We start from the raw sequence: 23383 nt of genomic DNA, 5'->3' as shown, positions 1-23383 counted from the left end.
AGAAAGGAGCTGTAGCCAACTCTCCTCCCACTTCGTACTCAACTAGCTGATAATAAAACCTCTTGCAGTTTGGAAAAAAAAGAAAAAGAAAAAAAATATAGCTCTCTAATTTCCTATTATGTGATTTTGAACTAAAATCGCATGACATTTATAGATAGCTCCTGAGCCTCAATGTCCTTCTTTAATTGGGGGGGGGGTGAGGAGGGGGAAAGTTCCAGACAGGGTTTCTCTGTGTAGCCCTGGCTCTCCTGGAACTCACTCTGTAGACCAGGCTGGCCTCGAATTCGGAAATCCACTGCCTCTGCCTCCCAAGTGCTGAGATTAAAGGCATGGGCCACCACTGCCCTGCCCTTCTTTCTTTGTATGTGTGTGTTATACATGCTGGTGTGTGAGTTCATGTGTACATGAGAGCATGTATGTAGGTACATATGTATCTGCCTATACATGTGGAAGCCGGAAGCTGACATCAGTGCCTTCCTTGATCACTCTCCTCTGTTTATTGAGGCAGTGTCTCTCCCCGAATCCAGAACTTATTGATTGGCTAATCTTGCTACCCATCTTGCCCCTGGGGAACCTGTTCCTGCCTCCTGAGTGCTACCGGATTACTGGCAGCTGCTGCACCTGCTGTGTGTGGATTCTGGACTTGAACTCTGTTGTGCCAAGAGCTTTATCTACCAGAGCATCAGTTTCTTTGGTGGAGATAAATATTCCCGTCTCGATGGTGTGTTGTTAGAATTAAAGAGTCTTAGTAAATGTGAAACACCCAGCACACAGTAGAAACATATAGGCTAATTTCCCCTTTTTCAATGTAATTTTTGCTCCAGCTCCAAATGGTGCCCTAGTGAATAGGTTCCGTTTCTGTTTTGTTGATTGTTGTTGCTGCTGTTTAATTCCAGATTTTATCCAAAGGCAAAATTGTACAGTACGGCACAAGAGAGAAACTTTTCTCCTCAACTTATCAAAATATAAATATTCCAGTGACACAGAACATGGTTCCTTCAGCACGACTCCTGGTCTATTACATAGTCACAGGGGAGCAAACAGCAGAATTAGTGGCTGACGCAGTCTGGATAAATATTGAGGAGAAGTGTGGCAACCAGCTCCAGGTGAGACATGTTAGAGCACACTGCAATCCTCTCGTGGCTGGAGGAGGTGGGCCAAAGTAGCAGCCTTGGATTGTTTTTGTCGCATACAAGTGATCTTTCCCTTTTCAAATGCTCTCTTAGGTCCATCTGTCTCCAGATGAATATGTGTATTCTCCAGGCCAAACTGTGTCCCTTGACATGGTGACTGAAGCAGACTCATGGGTAGCACTATCAGCAGTGGACAGAGCTGTGTATAAAGTCCAGGGAAACGCCAAAAGGGCCATGCAAAGAGTTAAGTGAATTTCCGTGGTGACCATGGGGTTGGGTAGCTTCACAAAGTATGGCCACTGGGGCAGGTTGTGGGGGAGGAAGTAAGGGGGCTGCCTTAGTCAGGGTTGTACTGCTGTGAACAGATACCACGACCAAGGCAACTCTTATAAGGACAACATTTAATTGGGGCTGGCTTATAGGTTCAGAGGTTCAGTCCAATATCATCAAGGTGAGAGCATGGCAGCATCCAGGCAGGCATGGTGCAGGAGGAGCTGAGAGTTCTACATCTTCATCTGAGTGCTGCTAACAGAATACTGGCTTCCAGGCAGCTAGGACTAGGGTCTTATAGCTCACTCGCACAGTGACACACCTACTCCAACAAGGCCACACCTCTTAGTAGTGCCACTCCCTGGGCTGAGCATATACAAGCCATCATAGAGGCCCTGGCCTCCTTTTCTACAGTACATTCAACAAAGAGTTTCTTCTGTCCCTAAAGCACGGGTCATCCACCATTTTGGGCTCTTCCAAGTGTAGACACCAACATCATAAGCAGATGGAACTATGAGAGCTACCGTCCTCAGCTGAGGTCTAAGATGGAAGATCTGGCTCAGGGGTGACAGTAGTTACAAAAGTAGCGCAAAGATCCCGGAGAGGGGATGGGGAAATCACTGCATTTGTTTGAACTCTCACTTAAGTCTGTGTTTAGAAAAAAGAATTTGGAAATGGCCAGAGTCCATATGTTCCCATCTATTTCCATGACAGTCAGCTATTAATTAATTAATTAATTAATTAATTAATGAGTTCCTTAGGAGAGGCAGAGAGAACCAAGAAACTATGAAGTTATAAACACTTAGAGAAAAAAGGATTTTTTTTTCTGAGTCAAAATTAAAGCCAAAATAAACTACTTACAGTTCTTTCCCATGTAGAATCTAGACTTTTTCCATAAAACAAAAATTAATGTTGTTTGTTAGTTCATTCCTTCATCCTTTATCACATTAATTTATACATACATACATACATATAATTTATACACATTACACATACATATTAATTTATACATACATATACTATATGTTATATAGTATATACATGCATTACATTATATATAATATATAATCATAGATTCTGCATAGTATATGCTCTGGGATAATTCCTAAGATTCTACTCATCAATGCTATTTGCTTAAGGTTTAATTCTTGGCTGATTTTAAATAGGAAGGTTTTTAAATATATACAATGGAAGGAACGAAGTTGGGAGTGTGGTCTTTGGGCCTTAGGTGTATGAATGCCCGTGAGTTTCACAGATTTGGTGACATGGTGTGATGGCTCATTCCTTTAGTCCTTTGGACGACTTAAGCTCAGTGTCTCTCCCCTTCGGACAGGTCTTTCAAGCTTTGGATGAAAAGAGTGACCTGGGCTGTGGGGCAGGTGGTGGCCATGACAATGCAGATGTATTCCATCTAGCTGGGCTCACCTTCCTCACCAACGCAAACGCAGATGACTCCCATTATCGTGGTAAGACACTCCACATTTTCATTACTGACACGTACCTCCCCCCCAGACATCATTCCTATCCCACTTCCTAAGACTATCAATGGCTCTGTAAGTCTCCTTAAGGTGCGCGCGCGAGCACACACACACACACACACACACACACACACACACACACACACACAAATAAATGTGTAACAAAATTAGAAAAGAAAAAGATAACTCAATAAAAAAAATTTGCTCCCTTTAAATTTGTACGTAGTATATCAGTTCATTGTAGTCTGTGGATCCAAAAAAGCAGCCATACTCAAAACCAAGATCATAAAACCAACCAGGCATCACATTCAAAGGTGTGACACATAGAGCCTAATCTGTGTCTTTTTATCTCTTCTCTCCTACCACACATCCCAACTGCAGCTTCTTCTCCTTCCACTTCTCCCAGATTCCCACCACCTCCCCCTCCCCCAGATCCACTCCTCTTCCATTTTCCTTCAGAAAATAGCAGGCCTCCTGGTCATAATGACTGACCCCTACATAACAATATGCAGTAAGTCTAGCCACAAGCCCTCATCTCAAGGTTGGATGAGGTAACCTAGTAGGAGAAAAAGGATCCCAAGGGCAGCGAAAGAGTCAAAGACAGCCCCCTCTCTCGCTGTTAGGAGTCCCACAAAACCCCAAACTACACAACCACAGCATGTGTGCAGAGGAGCTAGGGCAGACCCATGCAGCAAAGCCTAATCCAAAGCAGCCATACACACACACACACACACACACACACACACACACACTGGGGCTGTTTCAAACACTCACTTTCATGAAACTTACTTTTTCAGATTTTTATGTCCTTTGCCCCATGTTCTAAGCCTCTGTTTTTTTCTAAACAGATGACTCTTGTAAAGAAATTCTCAGGTCAAAGAGAAACCTGCATCTCCTAAGGCAGAAAATAGAAGAACAAGGTACGCGTTAAGTTTCTTGTGACCATAACACATTATGATCACATAGAAAGCTGTAGAAATGAGACACCGGAGAGCCGCCCCCGATTCCAGAAGAATAGGTGAAAACAGATGTGTGGAGGTCTAGCTCACCCCTTTCAGGAAGTTTAGTCCAAACAAAGCCAGTATTTCACTGGCTGTAATCTTGACTCGGGGACTCTCCATCTTTTCTGTTTGTATCATTATGGCTGGCGATACAGCTCAGCGTGGAGCTCGTCCCGCATGCACAGGTCCCGCATTCAGTTCCCTTCTCAGCATGAAGAGGAAGCATTCCTACCTGTAAACACTAGAAAGTAATGACTACTACTCATCACAAGTGTTTCCTTTCTACAGACCCAATAATTAAACTCATGTTCTTTGACTTTGTTCTGGCAAAGATATGTAAAGATAGCATAAGATATGTCATGGCAGGTTATACAAAGATAACACAGATATGTATGTTATGATTCGTAACAATAGCAAAATTAAGAGTTATGGAGTAGCAACAAAAATAACTATGGCTGGGGGTCACCACAACAAACTGTATTAAAGGGTTGCAGCATTAGGAAAGTTGAGAAATGTTGGCTTAGATTATTCTTTAGAAACTACAGCTACTGAAAATTATTTAAATAGTAATATGATAACTAACCATCTTTTGTAATAATTTTAATTTTACTTACTATTTATTTGCATGCTAACATGTGCAGAATGCAAACTGAGACGGGCCACCTGGAGGAGCTCACTGACCTTAATGCTGTCACTAGGAGAGCACTGAGAAAACAGGATGGAGCCCTTACTGAAAGTCTATAAGCCATGTCAGAAAAAAATGTTAGAAAAGGCAGGATATCCAGTTACAGTATAATAGCAAAAGCCATCTTCAAATATGCCAAATTCTCCTGAATATTGCATTTGTTTTACTCGAAAGGGGTTGAAGCCTTTTGAAGGTTAGTATTTAGCTTAGTTACTGGGGGCCCTTCGACCATTCAGTATGAGTTGGAACGGACTACCTGCTGAGGACAAATTGTCCCTGCTTTTGGAGAAGTTTCAGGGAGAGGCTGGTCAGTCGTCCAGCTGGGGCTTCTGAGTGAGGGGGTCCTCTGATGACAGGGACCAAATATCCCTTGAGAGTGCTAAATCTGCGATGCCTCAGCTGCACATGGTAAGGTCCATATGCTGCCACCATTTCAGCTGCTAAGTACAAACATAGTGTGCCAAAGAAATGCTGCTATGACGGAGCCCGAGTGAACTTCTACGAAACCTGTGAGGAGCGAGTGGCCCGGGTTACCATAGGCCCTCTCTGCATCAGGGCCTTCAACGAGTGCTGTACTATTGCGAACAAGATCCGAAAAGAAAGCCCCCATAAACCTGTCCAACTGGGAAGGATCCGTAAGTATGAGTTTTCCTACCAGAATCCTATCTGATATGGGAGATTCTATGTAAATTAGTGCTGCTAAGAAAGGTAGCTTTGATGCTTCAGTTAAAAACTAGAAGTGGAAAAGAGACCTCATCTGTATCCAAATACTTCCATTGTTCTTGGGGCCATTGGAATGGTACAGTGCCCAGTCAAGTTTGAATCCAGATCCAGTGTAACTTGAAAGCCAACTCATCCCCAAAGCTTGAGTGATGGTTTATCCTGTGAGCCTCAAGCAGGAACCTTTGCTTAGATAACTGTATTACATGCTTGAACTCTAAAATTCTATGTGACATCATACCCGTGACATCATACCTATTGAAAATGAAGTTTGTGCTTACACTGACCAAATACAGCAAAAGACTCCTAAAATGAGCAAGTCATTAAGTTTACTTGTGACTGGGGGACTTATTTCAGTTTCAGCCAACAATGTGACTTTTAGAATCACTTATGCATCAGTTTTAGGAAAAGAAGCAAAAGCGAAATGGCATCTACCCTTTTCTACTCTGTTTTGCTTAGCGGTGTATCTTAAGTGTTGTCTATCTCAATGGATACATTCTATAGACATAAATGGTACTGCAATTTAAAAAACATGCTATTAGGGATCATTTTGCCATAACTAGGTACATTAAGTTGCCTCCCAGTTTCTGCTTCTCCAAGTGTAATTCTGATGAATAATCTAGCACATATTTTTTTCACTGCCCAGTTTTTCAACTAGCATCCTCCAGTTGGCTTTAGCTACATGGTACCCACCATCGACGGCCCTTCCTCCCTGCTGAGTCTACTCCCCATTCTAGACAGCGTGGCCTCCCCACAGTCTCATCTGTGCAGCCACCAGCCTTCAGGGCTGTGTGTAGCTCCCTGCCTGACCTGGTCGGGAGTTGGGACAGGTCAGAGCCGGCTTGCTTAGCTCAGGGATCTAGGTCCATACTGCTAATGTCTGGGAGTCACTGTTTCCCATAGTGGAATCTGGTTTTTAGGTTTCTGAGACTCAGTGGTAAATCCACAGTCCCTATTAGTACATCTCAGATGGAGCAGAGATTCCATCCACCTTATTAGTGGAAATAGAAATTAACAAGCCAGAAATCACAGAAAACGTCCATGTTTTCTGATATAAATCTAACTGTCAAAATCACAAAATTATAAATAATTTTATAGACCCACTGATGTTGTGTAAAATCTCAGCTATCCCCTTGCTCTTTCGTCAGTATAGGAATATGCTAAGGTCTAAAAACTCAGTCATAAAACCATTAAGCAATGCCTTCCTGACCCCTTTTGGAGACAGGTAGGTCATAGATGAATGGTTTTACATAAAAATTCACCTGAAAGCAGAACTAATATTGGTTTCTATAACTAAATATATTTCTACAGACATTAAGACCCTGTTACCAGTGATGAAGGCAGATATCCGAAGCTACTTTCCAGAGAGCTGGCTATGGGAAATTCATCGCGTTCCCAAAAGGTACCTTTGATGTTCCTGTGGAAAAGTGGGGAAAGTTACCAAAAAATCTGCATTATTGCCAAAAATCTGGACATTACTATTTCCCCTATAGTTAAGATAACGCCACTATCTGGTTAAATTTTGTTTTGTGTTTTAATTTTGCTTAGTGTACTTTTGTTGGAGAATTGAGAACAGGGCGGCATTAATTATTAGTAAAGAAGGGTACCACTCTATAAAGGTATCTGTATATAAAACAAACAGGTAAAACAAAAATGGAGTTGTATTTTGGTATCTTGGTTAGAGTTTTAATTTTAATGAGAAGCCTCTCTGTAGCAGGTATTGGAAGCAATGCTCAAAACACGGAGCCCCACCTCTTTGTTCTCAGGCCACCCCCACACTAGAGACGAGCGCGGTACTCACTCTCCCTGTGCCTCTCCTCGCCCTTCCCATTGGAAGACCTTTTTCCACATCATTGTCCACTCCGCACTTCTAGTAAAATATCCCAGTGCTATCCTGCATCAGAGCACGACTGGATTGATTACCCGTGCTGCAGGAGTCACGTGGTATTACAGTGGCCCGTCTGGCCCGTCTCCTTACCTGTTTCCTCATTAAAAGAACTCAGTACCTCCAAAGAAAAACCTGACTTCAGATCCCTACTTTAGATCCAGGGCCTGGCCTAGAGTCCTGCTTGTAGAGACATGGGTTCAAATGTGTTGAAGGCACTCTTTCAATGCCATCTTGAACCAACGGTTACACTGACATGCAACTCATTTTTATAGCTTTCTTCCACTAGCCAGGAAACCAGTGGACAGCAGGACCACAGCTTACAAGCACTGGGTACTTGGTAATCATTGATATCGTGCCTGATAAAGAATGGCTTAGTCACAGGCAGCAGGTTTTAGCTAGACTGATTTGTTACAAGCAGTATTACAATTCATTACTTTACTCCTGTATTCTGGCACCTAACATTAGGGAATGTATCTTTCTTTGTATTTTATGCTCTGACAGGACAACAGTTCAGAGATATCCTTCTCACCGCCAATGCTCACACCACAGGTGCAATGTCTGCAAACCTGAGATGGGTGGGCAGATGCTGAATATTTTTGTCTGGATGAGTTTTTCCTTACTAGCAACTCTAATGTTTCACTGTAGTTGAATATTGTGTTTGTTTCTCTTCCTGTTTCTGCGGTAAAATACCTAGCAAAAGCAACTTAAGGGAGGCTGGGTTTGTTGTGGCTCACAGTTCTAAGATTCAGGCCATTGCTGCTGGGAAGTCTTGGCTGCAAGAACCTGGGACATCAACAACTAGGAGGCAAATATAACAAGCACTCCTGCTTCATGCAAGAATCCAAGCCTAGGGAATGGCACTGCCCACGAATGGCACTGCCCACATTGAAGGGGGAATCTTTTCTACTCAGCTGACCTAATCAGAAAAATAGCTCCCAGGCATATCCAGAGGCTAACCAAATCAAGAAAACCCTCCATGGGGACAGCCAGAGGTTTGTCTTGTGGGTAGTCCAGATCTTATCAAGTTGGTGATATTAACCATCACAAATATCAATGTCTGAACTTCCAGAAAACAGCTGCAGGTCACGCTGCCTGACTCACTAACGACTTGGGAAATTCAAGGCATTGGCATTTCAGACAATGGTAAGAAACTGTAAGTCACATGCTCAGTTGAGCAGGATTTGAATCAGCAAGATGGAGTTCTTTGTTACTGTACAGTCCATTCATCTAGGATACAAGGCAAAGTTTTTAATTTTCCTTTCCAAAGGCTCTAATGTACCTACACCTTTGAAGCGACTGAGTTTCTTCTGCTCCTCTACTGGCTGCCAACTATAAAGCTGAGATCAAAGCTGTACTTTCTTTCCCTTCTGACAGTGAGTGGGAGTTCGAGGACAGTTAGAACAACTCAATGTTTTCTCCCTTGGCTGACATTCCTGAGACGTGACTAATGCAGATACTTTATAAATAACTGCTAGATTACTTTCATTTGTTTAATTTTATTTATTTATTTATTTATTTATTTATTTATTTTACAAAAGCTTGGCCTCCACAATCAAAATTTTATACTCATTAAATGAAGCCAACAATAAACATCTTTAAAGATTTGATAATCTAGTTAATAAGCATTCTCGTTTTAAACAGAATTAAATATCTGGCAAGCAAATGAAACATTATTTTTTTAAGAAAGCAAATGTGACAAATTAGTACCAACAAAATGTGACAAGAATTCCCTAACATGATCCTACCTTGCTTTCCCTTTGGGCTGAAGGTATATGTGTTGCTGATACACTCAAGGCAAAGGTGTTCAAAGAAGTCTTCCTGGAGATGAACATACCATATTCTGTTGTGCGAGGAGAACAGATCCAATTGAAAGGAACTGTTTACAACTATATGACCTCAGGGACAAAGGTGAGTAGTGCTTTGAGGTATATTAGAATAAAGAGAGAAATGTGGTTAGAATAAACACACACACACACACACACACAAACACACACACACACACACACACACACACACACACACACACACACACTTTAACTCCAATAAGCATGTGCGTTGAATATTGTCCCGGCAGTACACTTTGGTACATGAAGAGAGACAGCTAGGAGGAAGGGACAGGCTAAGGGTTATGTGATGCCAGTCAGAAGGACAACGTGCAGTAGGGAAGGATGTTCAGGTGAATGTTCAGAGAAAGGAGAGCCCTAGTGTGGTTCACTACAGTTCCTCAGTCATCAGACTCTTACTCCCCACTCTCAGCCACAGCCTGCTTGCCATTTCCCTATCTTACCATTGTTAGTACCCCCACAGCAAGTCTGAACGTCAAAGAAACCCCCAACCCACTGACTGACTCAACCCTTCCCATCATCCTCCAGCCTGCTGACGCCTTTACTCTCCTCTCTGTACAAAGTAGCACTCATGAGTCATCATTTAGCCACACTCTCTGAAATTATATCAACCCTCATCAACTTCCCCCACCCCATGGACTGGACAGTGATGAACTCTGACCACGGGGAACCTGGCTTTTCTTTGTAGAGCACCTATAATAGGTTGACAGGTTTTATCACAGTCACAAGATGTTAGACAGGGACCCAACATGGTTCACAATTCTAAATATATTTTCTAATTTTATTCCTAGGACTGAGTATTTCAGTGATTCCCTCACCCAAATTTTGTATATATTCATATTTATATATGTATGCATATATTTGTATAAAGTTTGTATACACACACATTTCAAAGAAACTATGTATTCCATTGGTACACTTTCAAATCAGCTTCTAAAATTTTCATCTTAAGTTTTTTAAAGATACCAATCTGTAACTTTTTAAACACTTTTAAATATTTAAAAATTACATCAGTAGTTGAAATAAGACTGACACATCATTTAACGTATGTAGTGGGATCTAACTAGTGCAGACGAGAAAGGCATTTTCTGCCAACCCGTTGCTAAGGTGACTGCAGAAGAAACAAGGGGGTTGGCTTTACTGCTTCCAACCCCACTATGGTGGACAGATAGTCAATGGAGAGAGGAAAGACAGAGGGGTGCAGTGGTGGGTGGTGGAGAGGCAGAACTAGAGATGAGACGGTGCTGATAAGTGTGAGAGAAGCCTGTGGTGGCTGGGGGAACATGCACTGCTAAGGAGGGATGACAGGGTGGGTTGTGTGCAGCAGCCTGGGGCTTACACTCGGACTCAGCCCCACAGGCACATGGCACACTGGCTCTGAGCAACGACAGGATGTCCAAGATGAAGAACTTTGGTATCCGTGGTCCACTGTCCCATGCCCATGGTCCTACAGTAGCTGAGAGCCATGTTTATGTCCCTGGCCCAAGTTACCACTGAAAGCCATAAGGATGTCCTTGGCCTGGTCTGCTACCTGAGGCCATGGTGATCCAAGTCCATTCTGCCACCGAGGGCCAAGTCCAGGTCTGGGGTCCTACTGCAGCTGAGTTCTATGTCTGTGGTCTGTGTTACCACCAAAGTCCAAGCAGATGTCAATGGTCTGTGCTGTCACCTGAAGCCATGTTGATGTGCATGGGCCATGCTGCCACAGGCGACATACTGACCTGAGTAGCCTTTGCTGCCACCTAAGGCCATGGTACTTTTTGTCCAAGGCCATGCTGCCTCTAAGGGCCATGTGTGTGTCTGTGGTCCTACTGAAGTGGGGGTCTGTGTTGATGTTCATGGAAGTCCGTGGTCTGTGCTATCTCCAGAAACCATGTGCAAATCTAGGATCCATAATCTCGCAGACCAGAAAGGGCAGGAAAGCTACTTTTGCTATAGATGACTGCAGACTCACAGTTAAGAAAAGGGGACATTAAAACCTTCTGTGACAATCCCATCCCATCCCATCCCATCCCATCCCATCCCATCCCATCCCATCCCATCCCATCCCTGAAAAAGTAACAGCCTAAACAGAAAGTCACCAAAGAGAATTCTTTAAAATGGTGATAAAGATGCTGAAGCATCGCCCTCCACGAGAGACGCCTTCTGAAGTGGACGTGGTGGGGAGGACTCAGTTCCATTTAAGGGCTGATCACCAGGAGTTTGCCCATGCTCCAGTGAGTGCATAAGCAACACAAATTATACGTTTTTTCTTTCTCTTTTTTCTGTTTTTGGGGGGCCTGGGGGTGGGGAGAGGGTCTCAAAAGGTGGGAGAGTTGAACTGTGAGGACTGAAAAGAAGTGCACTCAGGGTTCATGATGTGAAATTCCCAAACAGTCAATAAAATTATGAAAAGAGAGTAAATGTTTTCTGTTAGTCTAGTCTAGTGGGTATATATTTATTCTTATAAATAATAGTAGGCACAGCAGAAATTCCACTCTAAATAAATCACAATCATTTTGACAAATCAAAAAAATTGGAAAACTAGAATACTGACCATTTTATTATCCCTATATCAACATACTTTTATACAATCATTTCTACTTTAAACACTGGAATTTTAATTCGGCTCACTTGTACGATGTCTTCGGCTTCCATTATATCAAAACAAGTCATCATGACAGCTCAGGGCCAGCCCTGTTTGTTCCCTCTCCTCTTAAGTATAAGTTATGTTGTCCTGTGCCCTGTGACCTCATTCACTGAAGTTATATAGAGAATCTGGGTTCTATTATGTTTCTCTGTTGGGGTTTGTTTACATATTTTAGCAGGCAATTACCTAGATATCATCCCAAACTCTAAAATCTCTGTTCAGTTTTTTTCAGCCTGAGCTGAAAGAGACTGTTCTGTGTGTCGTTCAAGGTTCAGCAGGGTTGAGTAAGGAATATATGCAGAACTCAGAGTGCCTTCAGTTTCCAGCTGTGGTGACCCTCCTCGTGCTCTGTCCTTTGGGTCCTCAAGCCATCTAGGTGGGAGGTTTCTGCTGGATACCACTAATGGAGCCACCCTCAGTTTTAAAAAGAGGCTGTTGTTTGCTTACATGTGCTGTCTAGGGTTCACAGTTGGTCTTGGCCTCTTGGCAATCCCAATTCAACTCTTGTTGAATGTGGCTTTTTCTCCATATCGCTCCATCAGTTTAAAAAGTTCTTTCTTAATTTCAACTTACTTCAATGACTTATTGTGGTTATTACTGTTTGGATTTGGGCTTTTGGGTTTAGTTTGGTTGTTTTGTTATTGTTTGAGACAGGCTCTCACCATGCAGTTGAGGTTAGCCTGGAACTTCCTGCATACCCCAGACTGATCTCAAAGCTATGGTCTTCCTGGGATAGCCTCTCAAGTGCTGGCATCAAACCCTTATGACACCATGCCCAGCTGTTATGATTTTTTTTATAATGAACTTATGTTGAATGCTATCAAATGACTCTTCTGTGTCTTCCTTCCCCTGTTCCCCGTGTACAACACTGGGGAACCCTTGGTCCATCGTCTCCTCCATCTCCTTCTATGTCCATCACGGTTGGCATTGGCCCAAAAATGTGGCCAATGGGCAGAAGTCACTTTACATATGCAGGGAACTCCCTCCAGATTAGCTACTGAATGTCTGCATTCTCTTGCACTTATCTGCTTGATTCTGGATTTTATGGATGCTATTCTTTGGGCACAGCTCTTGACTCTATCAGTTCACCAAGTTGAAGATGTAGATGTGTTCACTTTTTGAGCCAGAAATCAGTGAATAGTTAACAGAAGATGAGAGCGCTCACACAGTCTGTTCCCATAACAGTTCAAATGAGGAATGCCCAAGTTTAAACCTACATATTTCTAGAGCTGGTTTTATTATAGAATGGGGCCCAAATGGGAAGATAATAAAATAAGAGACTTCAGTTGGGTTTATATTAGGTAAGCTTTTAAATGAGCCACAAACAGAGTTTTCAATCATTTATCACTCTACCATTTATTATAAGTCAAAGGCTGAGGTAAAGGCACAGGGAAGATACCCAACAGCTAAACCCAAGGCCCCTGCTACCCAAAATGCAGAATGGAGAGAGAACCAAACAACCACATCACCGTAGCATGAACAAAGAATCCTGGTAGCTGTGACATAATCAAGTGGGCAGCACCCTGAGGAAGGGATGACCATTCTAAGCTAGTGCAGAGTTTTCAGATATCCCACGACATCGCTATGACACACATCAGTTCGTATGTAGCTGTAGGAAGTCTGAAACGAGCCTTCTACCAGGCCTTAGAACCAGGGGGCTTACTTTGAACTTGCTAAGAAACCAGGGGAGAGTTTGTGTCCAGACCAGCATAATTCAGGGTGAACATATATAACATAACAAAACATAACATAACATAAATACATACATACCACACATACACACATACATATGTTGCTCTTTCATCAAATGTGGCTCAAATGATGAGCTGTTCTTACACAGTTCTTCACCTGTTGCATTCCAGTTCTGTGTTAAAATGTCTGCTGTGGAGGGGATCTGCACTTCAGGAAGCTCAGCTGCTAGCCTTCACACCTCCAGGCCCTCCAGATGTGTGTTCCAGAGGATAGAGGGCTCGTCCAGTCACTTGGTGACCTTCACCCTGCTTCCTCTGGAAATTGGCCTTCACTCCATAAACTTCTCACTAGAGACCTCATTTGGGAAAGACATCTTAGTAAAGACATTACGGGTAGTGGTAAGAAAAAATATGGTTCTTTAAAAAATATGTTTCTGGGGAAAATGCTATCAACAATTTGTGTCAATAATTATGTTTGGGGCCAGGAGCAAGGGAGAGAAAGGATGGTATAAATAGAACATGGTAACCGTTGAGGGATCCCATCAAAACTCACACGTATTTGTGATACTTTCTTGCAATTTACACATTAATCTGAAATTATGCATAAAATTATTAAATAGAAAAATGATACCTGCTTACTGCAGAAAATAAAAATACCAAAGCCGCAAAGGAAAAGAAAATCACCAATAAAGCCCAAACTCCGGGCTTCCCAAGTTTTACTATTTGATACGCACCTTCTGAGTCACCCCTGCTATCTTATTCAGAAAGTATATCTCGAAATCTATGTGCAAAATATGAGGCTAAATACTGAATATAAAGTAGTGACAGACATTTAAAGACCTCGCCTTGTAGATTTCCCACTTTATAAATAGGTAATAAGCAGGCCAAAGGGGCAAACAGCAACACATTAAGTATTGTTGGCCCTGCCATTTGCTGAGTGTTCTCCTGACATTAAAATTCCACAATTATGATTTTCTAATTTAAAATGAAATATTTTTCCTCCAAGTGTTACATGGCTAGTTTGGCGAGTTAACGACTTCTCAGGTCATCCGAAGCCTTCATTCTTTGGCTTGTTTTGAGCTATGCCATTAACTTCAGCAAATGCGGATTCAGCCAGCACATGACTTATGTCTGTAATCCCAACTACTCAGGAGGCTGAGGCAAGTTTGAGGCCACCATGGCCAATTCACAGAGTCCCTGTTGAAAAGAAAAGCTGTGCCGAATCTTTTGTGCCGATTCTTTCAGGCCCTGCTCATTCCTGCTCATGTCTGTATCACACTAGGAAATAGAGCAAGCTTCTTCACTTTCAGTCCTGGCTCCGAGCTTCCTATCAGCATTACACAGAATAAATGACTGATCTCCTTGTTGGCTTCCTCATCTGTTATTGTAGCACTTACCTCCCAGAGGTTCGTGGAAACTGAATGAGTTAATATGTACAAAGTATTCCGACCAATAATCTGGCCGATAAGAACATCCATTTAAGCATTCACTCTGACCAATGTTCAAATAGCCAGAATCTTTTCATTGCATGTATGCATTGAAGTATTCATATCAAGTTTGCCTTTTCAGAGAAGGAGCGTTTGTTTTTTTTTTTTTTTTTTTAATTTTTTAACTGGCAAAGTGGACTGGAGGAACTTGATCCAAGGAAATTCATGTCTTATATATGTAATTATGCCCTTAATGGAATGTTTTCTGGTTTCTCTTTAGCCAGAAGGAGTCAAGAGGGAAAGCTATGCCGGCGTGATTCTGGACCCTAAGGGAATTCGTGGTAGGAAAAATGATTTTAATTTTTATGTGTTATTTTCCAGCCACAGAATTAAAATGTAACTTTAATGTAACTGTCTGGATCTGTTTGAGTGGGGTCAAACATAACTCTATTTAGTGGACATTACAATTCGAACACATTGCAATACAACTCATCCCCTGCACTCCACAGTCTATTCATAACGACAGTAACAGGCTGTTTTATTATAAAAGCCTCTGTCTAAAGAACACCTGAAAACAAAGTCACTCTGCAAAAGGCACTTTTAGAGACAACACAGTCAGATGATCTCTCAAAGTCCCCTCCACTGCTCCATCTCTTCTTCTTCAGCTGATACACTATGAATCTTCTCAACGAAAGAGCTTTTCCCACATTGGCAACTGAATCCTGAGCTAAGTACAGGCTGCTTCTAAAAGTTAGAATCTGTGGGCTACAACTATTTTCAGCCAGACAGACTACTACAGCTCTTGTTAAATTGTTACAACATCACTGTATTCTGGTTCTTTGTCTGCATTATTTTTACCCTCAAAAAATCCTTTGAAAACATCCTTACCTCTCTGTAACAAAGGAGTAAATGCAACATAGAAACACTGTGTTCTACCTGGAGGCACATGCCATAGCTAACTAAGCTCTGTAAACTCCATACCCTGTCACCCTTAGTTCAAACTTCCTAAATACCTTCACTGACTCATTTTAACTCAGTATCTTCAGGTTTATCAAGGGCTAAATAACAAAGATGCTTCTTGAGGAATGTTCTTATATCTTTACCAAAGCCATCTCATCCATGAGATCTCAGAACTTACGCATAGCATCTTCCTCTTGCCAGGGACTATGCTAAGTGCTAGAGCTGGATTTTCACCATGGTGACTTTGATGAGCCCTACAGTTGCACCTTGGATCTTGGCACCACCTGTAGTATCCCTGTACAATTTTAAAACAATAAAAACAGCCAGGCATGGTGGTGCACCCCTTTAATCCCAGCACTTGGGAGGCAGAGGCAAGAAGATCTCTGAGTTTGAGGCCAGCTTGGTCTACAAAGTGAGTCCAGGAGAATCAGGGCTCTGTTACACAGAAAATAAAATAAAAACAGCTTGTATAACAGCTTAGTTAACTTAGTGGAAGCTTGGCTCTCTGTCAGTACAGTGACAAATAGTATCATGTTTTGGGGGGATGGTAGGATATTTTAACAGTATTTTTATTCTTTAAATGTTTCATACATTAATACAATCTTGATCATAGCTAATCTCCACTACCCACCCCAACCTCTCTCAAGTCATCTCCTTCCCAACTTCATGTTCTCTTTTATTTATTTTTATTTATTTACTTCATTATTTTTATTTTTTTAGCCCACCGGGTCCAATTAGTGTCACCCATATATTCATGGATATGAGGTCATCCACCAGGGTATAGGCAACTTACCAGTGTCTACCTACCTAAAGAAAACCGACTCTCCCTTCTTTGGTAGCTATCAATTGCCAATAGCTTCCTCCAGGAGGGACATAGTCTGTTGTGTGACAATACTTTCCCTGGGGTGACTAAGCACATATCTCCCCATCCACCATAGGGAATCCCCAACAGACCAGAGTCAGAATACCATCAAAGTTCAACTTGGTGAACCAATGAGTTAGACAGGGCTTACTTACCAGAATCTGAGTGACAGGTGACTTACAGAAACAGACATGATTCACAGACTGATGCATCACCAAAGGTCACCTCAGAGTTAGTGACCGATCACAAAAGCTGGGGGCCTGGAGCACACTGCACAGTCTGTAGGCAGCGCCACAGGCTGGAGGGTGTGATTTCCAGTTCTTTCTGATCTAAACCTCTTCCAGGAAGCCTGGTTGGTTTCTGCTTCTCCCAGGAAGCTGGTCTTGTTGCAGACTCTTCTTTGCAGCTTTGCTTGTCAGAGAGGCGGAAGTTTTACTCACTTAGTCTGGCAGGAAGGGACCCAGTGAATCTGGTCTTCCTGGAACTTCCTGTGGCTACTTTTGAAATGTTTACCTGTCTGCTTAAGGAGCTTCCTGCAGGATGGAATGTTTCCATCTCGGAAGAAACTGTTACACAACCGGCCTCAGAGGCCCCTCCCTCATCCCTGCAGGACCTTTTAACTGGCTTGACCCTGAGCCACAGCCGCAGTGGAGCTCTTCCCCCGTCTTCTGGCTCTTATATTCGTTATGCCCCATCTTCCAAGATGTTCCCTGAGTGTAGGGGTGTGGGGGGGAGGGCCATACAGATAGTCCATCTCTAGTATTCTCAGCCAGTTACTCTTAGCACTTGGGACAGTCTCCATGTAACCACTAAACTGGTCCTATTTATGACATACAATAGGAAACAGCTGTAATCTAAAATTCTCTGACCCTGGCCTTCTGAAGCTGTGGAGCTGTGTGCATATAGGAAAGTGCTTAAGTCAGACCGGGGAGAGGGGAGGTAGGAAGAGTGTCTGGTCGCGCTTCCCGATGGAGCTGATGGTCAGACAACACAGAGATTCCATATCAGTGATTTGGGGCAGGCCACCTCTTCCTAGTGGATAATGTTGATATATAAGTCATTTATGTCATACCTTTTAAAGACCAGAAATCTTACACGAAATTCAGTGTGTTCTTTAAGAAAAGTATACAAGCCTAGGGTTTGATTAAAATCCTTGACTATTTTTCTCTTTTTAAGACTTTAATGTTATTATTAATGTGCTTTATTGTGAAAAATTATTTGTTAGTAGATATATAATCAAAACTTGTTTTTTTTCCATTAAGAACTCTGGGCATGTCTGAGTTGAAGGATACCCAGGGGTCCCCCATCCACTCAGAAGATTGGGTAGGAGTGACCGGGACGGGAGCAATGAACAAGACATAATGTGAATAAGTAAAATAGTTAGATTAAATTTAAAAAAAGGACTCTGGGCAAACCTAATCTTGTATTATTGTTGTTTTTGTTACTATTTTTATTGTTATAGGTATTGTTAACAGACGAAAGGAATTCCCATACAGGATCCCATTAGATTTGGTCCCCAAGACCAAAGTTGAAAGGATTTTGAGTGTCAAAGGTAAGTTAATAAATCCAACTTCTGGGCCAGCTGGTAGAGTGGCTGCCTAGCATGCATGAAGCCCTCGATACAGTGGTGCCTGCCCTAATCCCAGCCGTGGGAGACAGAAGCAGGAAGATCAGAAACGGAAGGTCAGCCACAGCTACATAGTGAGGTGAAGCTAATCTGAGTAGCCCTGTCTGAAAAACAGATAAATAAATAGATTTTTTAAAAAAATTCTTTTTTCACTCTGTGCTTCAACCAAAATCAAACATATTCGTGATTACTCTTTATTTCTCTTCATCTCCACACACAGGTTGGCTTATGACAGAACTCTGTCTTCCATTTTCCTTGTCTTCAAACACTTGGTTACGTTTCTAACTCCCTTCCCCTAATGTATTTGGAAATTACCCTGTGAGGATAGGGTACCTGTTGTGAGCCCAGGACATCTCTAGAATGGGGTACAGCTGTTTCACACTTCACTTCCAGTGGTCTCAGCAGTCAGTCCACTAAAGACTTTGCGACCTGCAAATGGCCTTGCGGTACCAGCTTTCCGTCCAAGCTTAAGTCCTGGAGTGGTCAGGCTTGCTTAGCCCATTTGTGTAGCTACAATGAAACACCAGAGTCTAGGCAGTTTATAAAGAACAGGCTCCTATTCTGGAGTTTTTCAAGTCCAAGACCAAGGTAATAGAGAGGCTGGCAAAGGTTGTTCCTGTTTTTACAGCTGCTGTCTTAGTGGGTCACCCTCACATGGCTAAAGTATAGAAGAGTAAAATGTCAAAGGGTAAATGGCTCTCCACACCCTCCCAAAAAGCTTGCCCTCTTACACTACCACCGGTGTGGGTTAGGCTGCAGCAGATGGAGGGTCAGAGGTATTCAAACCAGAGCAGGGATTCTCTGCCCTCCGGGGTGTTTGCCAGAGGGGCATCATTCTTTGCAGTAAGGTAACACATCACTAACAGGACAGAATGACCTGCCTGCATTTTATCTTGGAACCACAGAGTTTCAGACCTGGAAAGGGCCTTTTTGATCACGTGCGATCTTGACATTAGACTTATAAGAAGTTGGCTTGCCCAGGGTTGCACAGTGTCACTATAGACTGGGGGGCCAGCGCCTTTTCCATTCAGGCTCCTTTGCCCTACTTCACCTGAGGATTGGTCAGTGTGGGTTATGACGTCAGCACCTAACTATGCAGCCATTTGTCTACCACATTACCTTATCTGCCACCAAGACTTTATGCTGCTAATCAAATCCAGCTTGCTCCCCTGATTTCTGGGACACAGGTAAACTGCTTATATTAAAAGGGGGGAAAGACGTTGGTCATTTCCTCTTCAGAATACACTGTTGGGAGCAGATAGCGGGTGGTTACGTCCACTTGGGTCTCTTTTTCTTTCAGGACTGCTTGTAGGGGAGTTCTTGTCCACGGTTCTGAGTAAGGAAGGCATCAACATCCTAACCCACCTCCCCAAGGGCAGTGCAGAGGCAGAGCTCATGAGCATAGCTCCGGTGTTCTATGTTTTCCACTACCTGGAAGCAGGAAACCATTGGAATATTTTCTATCCTGATACACTGAGTAAAAGACAGAGCCTGGAGAAAAAAATAAAACAAGGTAAAAAAAAAAACCCAATAATTATTTTATACATCATTTTTCAGAATTCTAAGCAAATATCTTATTGAACATAATATTTAAATTGTTAAGAATTATACATATATGATTACTTATAAAGAATTTTAACAAGAAAGAAAAACCACGGCATGTTCTCTTTTTGAGGCATTTTGGCTTAACTTACCAAAATACTTGCATGCAAACCAAGACACCTATCTCCAGACTCTGCGGGGCTCTCCCATCCTCTCTGAATGGGAGCAGAATGTTCTATTTGATTCCCAGCTCAAGTAGTTCACACAGTTCCTGTGAGAAGCCCAGTGTTGGCCACACCACAGAGGGCTCACCAGGCCCATCCAGCTTGCCCAGGAAGTGAAGGGCTGTGTTCTTCTGTTCTGGTTCCTCTCAGGGGTGGTGAGCGTCATGTCCTACAGAAACGCTGACTATTCCTACAGCATGTGGAAGGGGGCGAGCGCTAGTACCTGGTGAGTAATGGCTGTGCCTTATATTTTCATGCAGTAGTTGATCCATTCATTAGGAATAACAGCCACGGGATAGTGGAGATGGCCCAGTGGGTAAAGGCACCTGCTGCCAAACCAGGCAGCCTGAATTCCATCACCAAGACCCATATGGTCTAAGGAGAGAACTAACTTCCACAAATTATCCTCTTGTCCCACATGCACACACTAGATAATGTGATTCAATTGATAAATTGAATGAATGAATGAATGAATGAATGACTTCCATAGTGAAGCTCTCTTCCATTTGTTCAGACTGACACCCCAGTCCTTCCACACACCTCTCTTGCTCTTACAACTACATCTGATCTAGGTGTGGGGTGTGGATGCACCTTCAAATAGATTCTGGACTTAACTGCCTTTCCCCAGCTTCAGTGTACCACCCTGCCTGGAGCCAGTTTTCTCTGTTCTCGTTCTTCTAACTTCAGACAGACTTGATCTCCTGCGTTGACACTGAGCACAGGAGCCCCAGCGGCCTCGGGGCCAGAGCCATTCAGATGCTTCTCTTCCCACCTAGGGTGAGAACCAACGGTTCCTAATTTTCCCCTCACTGCGCACCTTGCTCTGTGCTCCACTGGAGCCCTATGGTCCCTCATTGCTCCTCTAACACACCGATAGTATATGCTCCCCCACTCAGGGCCTCTGCACCGACTCCTCCCCGGGGGAAGGACTGGATGCCTTATTTCCTTCGGGACTTACTGAAAGTTACCCTCTTAAGGTGGCCTCTGCTGTCTCCTTCTGCATAAGACCACACCCCAGTGCACCCAGCGCATCATGCTTCCTCTCTCTGTGTCCCCAAAGGATGTGTGCAGTGTGTGGGCAGCTTCATGAGTTCCTAGGACCTCTTATCTTCAATAAATTTCATTCAGCAAGAGATGCTTCTGTAACCCTTATAATTTAAGGAAAGACAGTTTAAATGAGGCGAATGTGTATACAGCAGTCTGTTTCACAACATGCTCTCCTGCTTTGACAGGATTCTTAACTTTATCTACTTTATTTTATTGGGTTTTTTTTTTCCCCTCCTATTGAAAGATACTTAGCTTTAACAAGCAAAAATGGCTGGGCGTGGTGCTGCGTACTTACAACCCCAGCACCTGGGAGGAAGTCGAGGGTGGAGCATAAGTTCGAAGCTGGGCTGCATCCCAAGGCCATATCTGCAAAGAATGAGAGACAAAAAAAAAAAAAAAAGACTTGCTGTGTGCCCAGTACTCCATAGGCCCTACCGCATAAACCACGCTTACAGTCTGCAATAATTTAGAATTTTTTGAGAGTCTTTTTATGTAGACCTGGCTGGTCTGAAACGTAAGTATTTAGTTTGGGCCTGGATTGCAGCCATCCTCCTGCCTCTACCTCCAGAGTGTTAGGACTGTGCATATGTACCACCATTCCCAGCAAGGGATAGTAAGTGAATCTTAGATGTTTCTGAAATTTTCATCTTTGGCTTCTTAGTCCTTGTAATCTCTCTTGAACAGTCTGATCTTTGCCCAAGACCTCTATCACTTCTATGTAAATGGCTCCCTTACCAATGTTTCTAATGAACTTCTCTTCTGGCCCAGATCCACATTTCTGGGTGTCTAGATACAAAGACTGCCAGATGCAATGCACCCCCAAAGCCATTGCTTTCTTTCTCAAACACTTTCCAGTTCCTCACTGCACCCTCTGTCTTTCATTAAATCAGAATCCTAAGTTGGTTTTTGATAGCCTTCCTTTAGATCTGTGGCCAGCCTCAGCTCACAGGGTATCTGGGGCTACACAGCAAGACCCTGCCTCAAAGTAAAACACAAAAACCACAAAGAGGTTAACGGGGAAAGCCGCAAGGACAGGAGAATGTAACTATTATACTGGTGCTTTGACACAGTGGAAGCTTGTGTGCTAGCAACAGTGCAGCTGTCATGCGTGAGCCGTTGGCATTCGTTGGCTGGATCTTGGAAGCAGTGATGCCTGTTGAGAGATGGAAGGGGACTCAGAGAGGAGAGAGTGGTGGTGGTGGTGATGATGATGGTGATGGTGATGGTGATGGTGATGACGATGTGCTTTTGTGCTTTGAGATTTTTGAAAAGTTTTGCTCCTGAAATTTTTTCTTTAAAATGCATTTTAAAAATACAAGTTAAAACAGGCTTGGTTTTTTTCAAGACAGGGCATCTCTATATAACCACTCTAGTTGTCCTGGAACTTGCTTTGTAGACCAGTCTGGCCTCGAACTCACAAGAGATCCCGCCTGCCTTTGTCTCCCATGTACTGGATTAAAGGCGTGCATCACCACCGCACCTGGCTAAAGCAACTTTTTTAAATCAGGAGAAAGAAGAGCCCAAAAAAAAAAAACAAAGGACATGAGAGGGCTTCCAAGAGTGGGCTCTTACGCAGCTAGGGAGGTCAGGAGTTCTGTCCTTGGTGTTAGTCTGGTGTGGTTGTTGGAGGGTAGGAGCCACTTTCTAAGTAGGTGACATCAGTAACACTCCCTTGTCAGGTGGGGGTTCTGAGTGCACAGCAGAGCTTAACGGGAAGGGAGGCTGCAGAAAGGAGTCGGACCTCAGAGAGGCTCAGATGCCAGTGAGTTTCCTCTTGTCCATGTGCATCAGTAGTTTGACTCCAAACTGTTTGCTTCCCCCTGGGACCTTTGACTGTAATATGGCTTTTTTTTTTTAACCAGAAATCAATTTTTAGCTTGAGTACTAACTTACAGTGTCATCAGCAAAGGTGTGTTGTTCATATTTGTTGACTGAATGTCTTGAAGATTTTTCAAATATCTCCCTTTGTCATCCTGTAAAATGATGACTTACTCTAGAATTGTCTATCTGAATAAAGTCTTCAAAGAAACTACTCTGTCACTAGAAAGCCAGGAGAGACTTGGTGTTATAAAATCTGTGTGCGGTTTTGTCTTGAAGGCTGACAGCTTTTGCTCTGAGAGTGCTTGGACAGGTGGCCAAGTATGTAAAACAGGATGAAAACTCAATTTGTAACTCTTTGCTATGGCTGGTTGAGAAGTGTCAGCTGGAAAACGGCTCTTTCAAGGAAAATTCCCAATATCTACCAATAAAATTACAGGTGAGGAAATCAGATATGTAAATTAACATTAGTTTGATTTACAGTCTCTCATTTTATTCCCATTCTATTATAGGAGGTTAAGGAAGAGGGGGAAATAT

At 42.9% G+C, this 23383-nt stretch overlaps 1 protein-coding gene across 2 annotated transcripts in view; it reads left to right on the top strand.

The window, feature by feature from the left end:
* Hc (hemolytic complement) overlaps window positions 1-23383 on the top strand; it is an 85178-nt gene that overhangs the window by 35304 nt on the left and 26491 nt on the right. For both annotated transcript variants that reach the window (XM_017315669.2, NM_010406.3), the window contains 14 exons: window positions 897-1106; window positions 1227-1376; window positions 2737-2869; window positions 3730-3801; window positions 5005-5202; window positions 6599-6689; window positions 8245-8318; window positions 8944-9083; window positions 13511-13738; window positions 15047-15107; window positions 18051-18140; window positions 19516-19728; window positions 20132-20207; window positions 23126-23285. In XM_017315669.2, coding sequence (XP_017171158.1) covers window positions 897-1106; window positions 1227-1376; window positions 2737-2869; window positions 3730-3801; window positions 5005-5202; window positions 6599-6689; window positions 8245-8318; window positions 8944-9083; window positions 13511-13738; window positions 15047-15107; window positions 18051-18140; window positions 19516-19728; window positions 20132-20207; window positions 23126-23285 — 1896 coding nt within the window. The remainder of the gene's footprint in view (window positions 1-896; window positions 1107-1226; window positions 1377-2736; window positions 2870-3729; window positions 3802-5004; window positions 5203-6598; window positions 6690-8244; window positions 8319-8943; window positions 9084-13510; window positions 13739-15046; window positions 15108-18050; window positions 18141-19515; window positions 19729-20131; window positions 20208-23125; window positions 23286-23383) is intronic.

The sequence above is a fragment of the Mus musculus genome, chromosome 2 (genome assembly GCF_000001635.26).
Source record: "Mus musculus strain C57BL/6J chromosome 2, GRCm38.p6 C57BL/6J".
In the NCBI taxonomy this organism is placed as follows: domain Eukaryota; kingdom Metazoa; phylum Chordata; class Mammalia; order Rodentia; family Muridae; genus Mus; species Mus musculus.
Note: the sequence above shows the minus strand (reverse complement) of the source record. Positions and strands in the feature narration are given on the sequence as shown.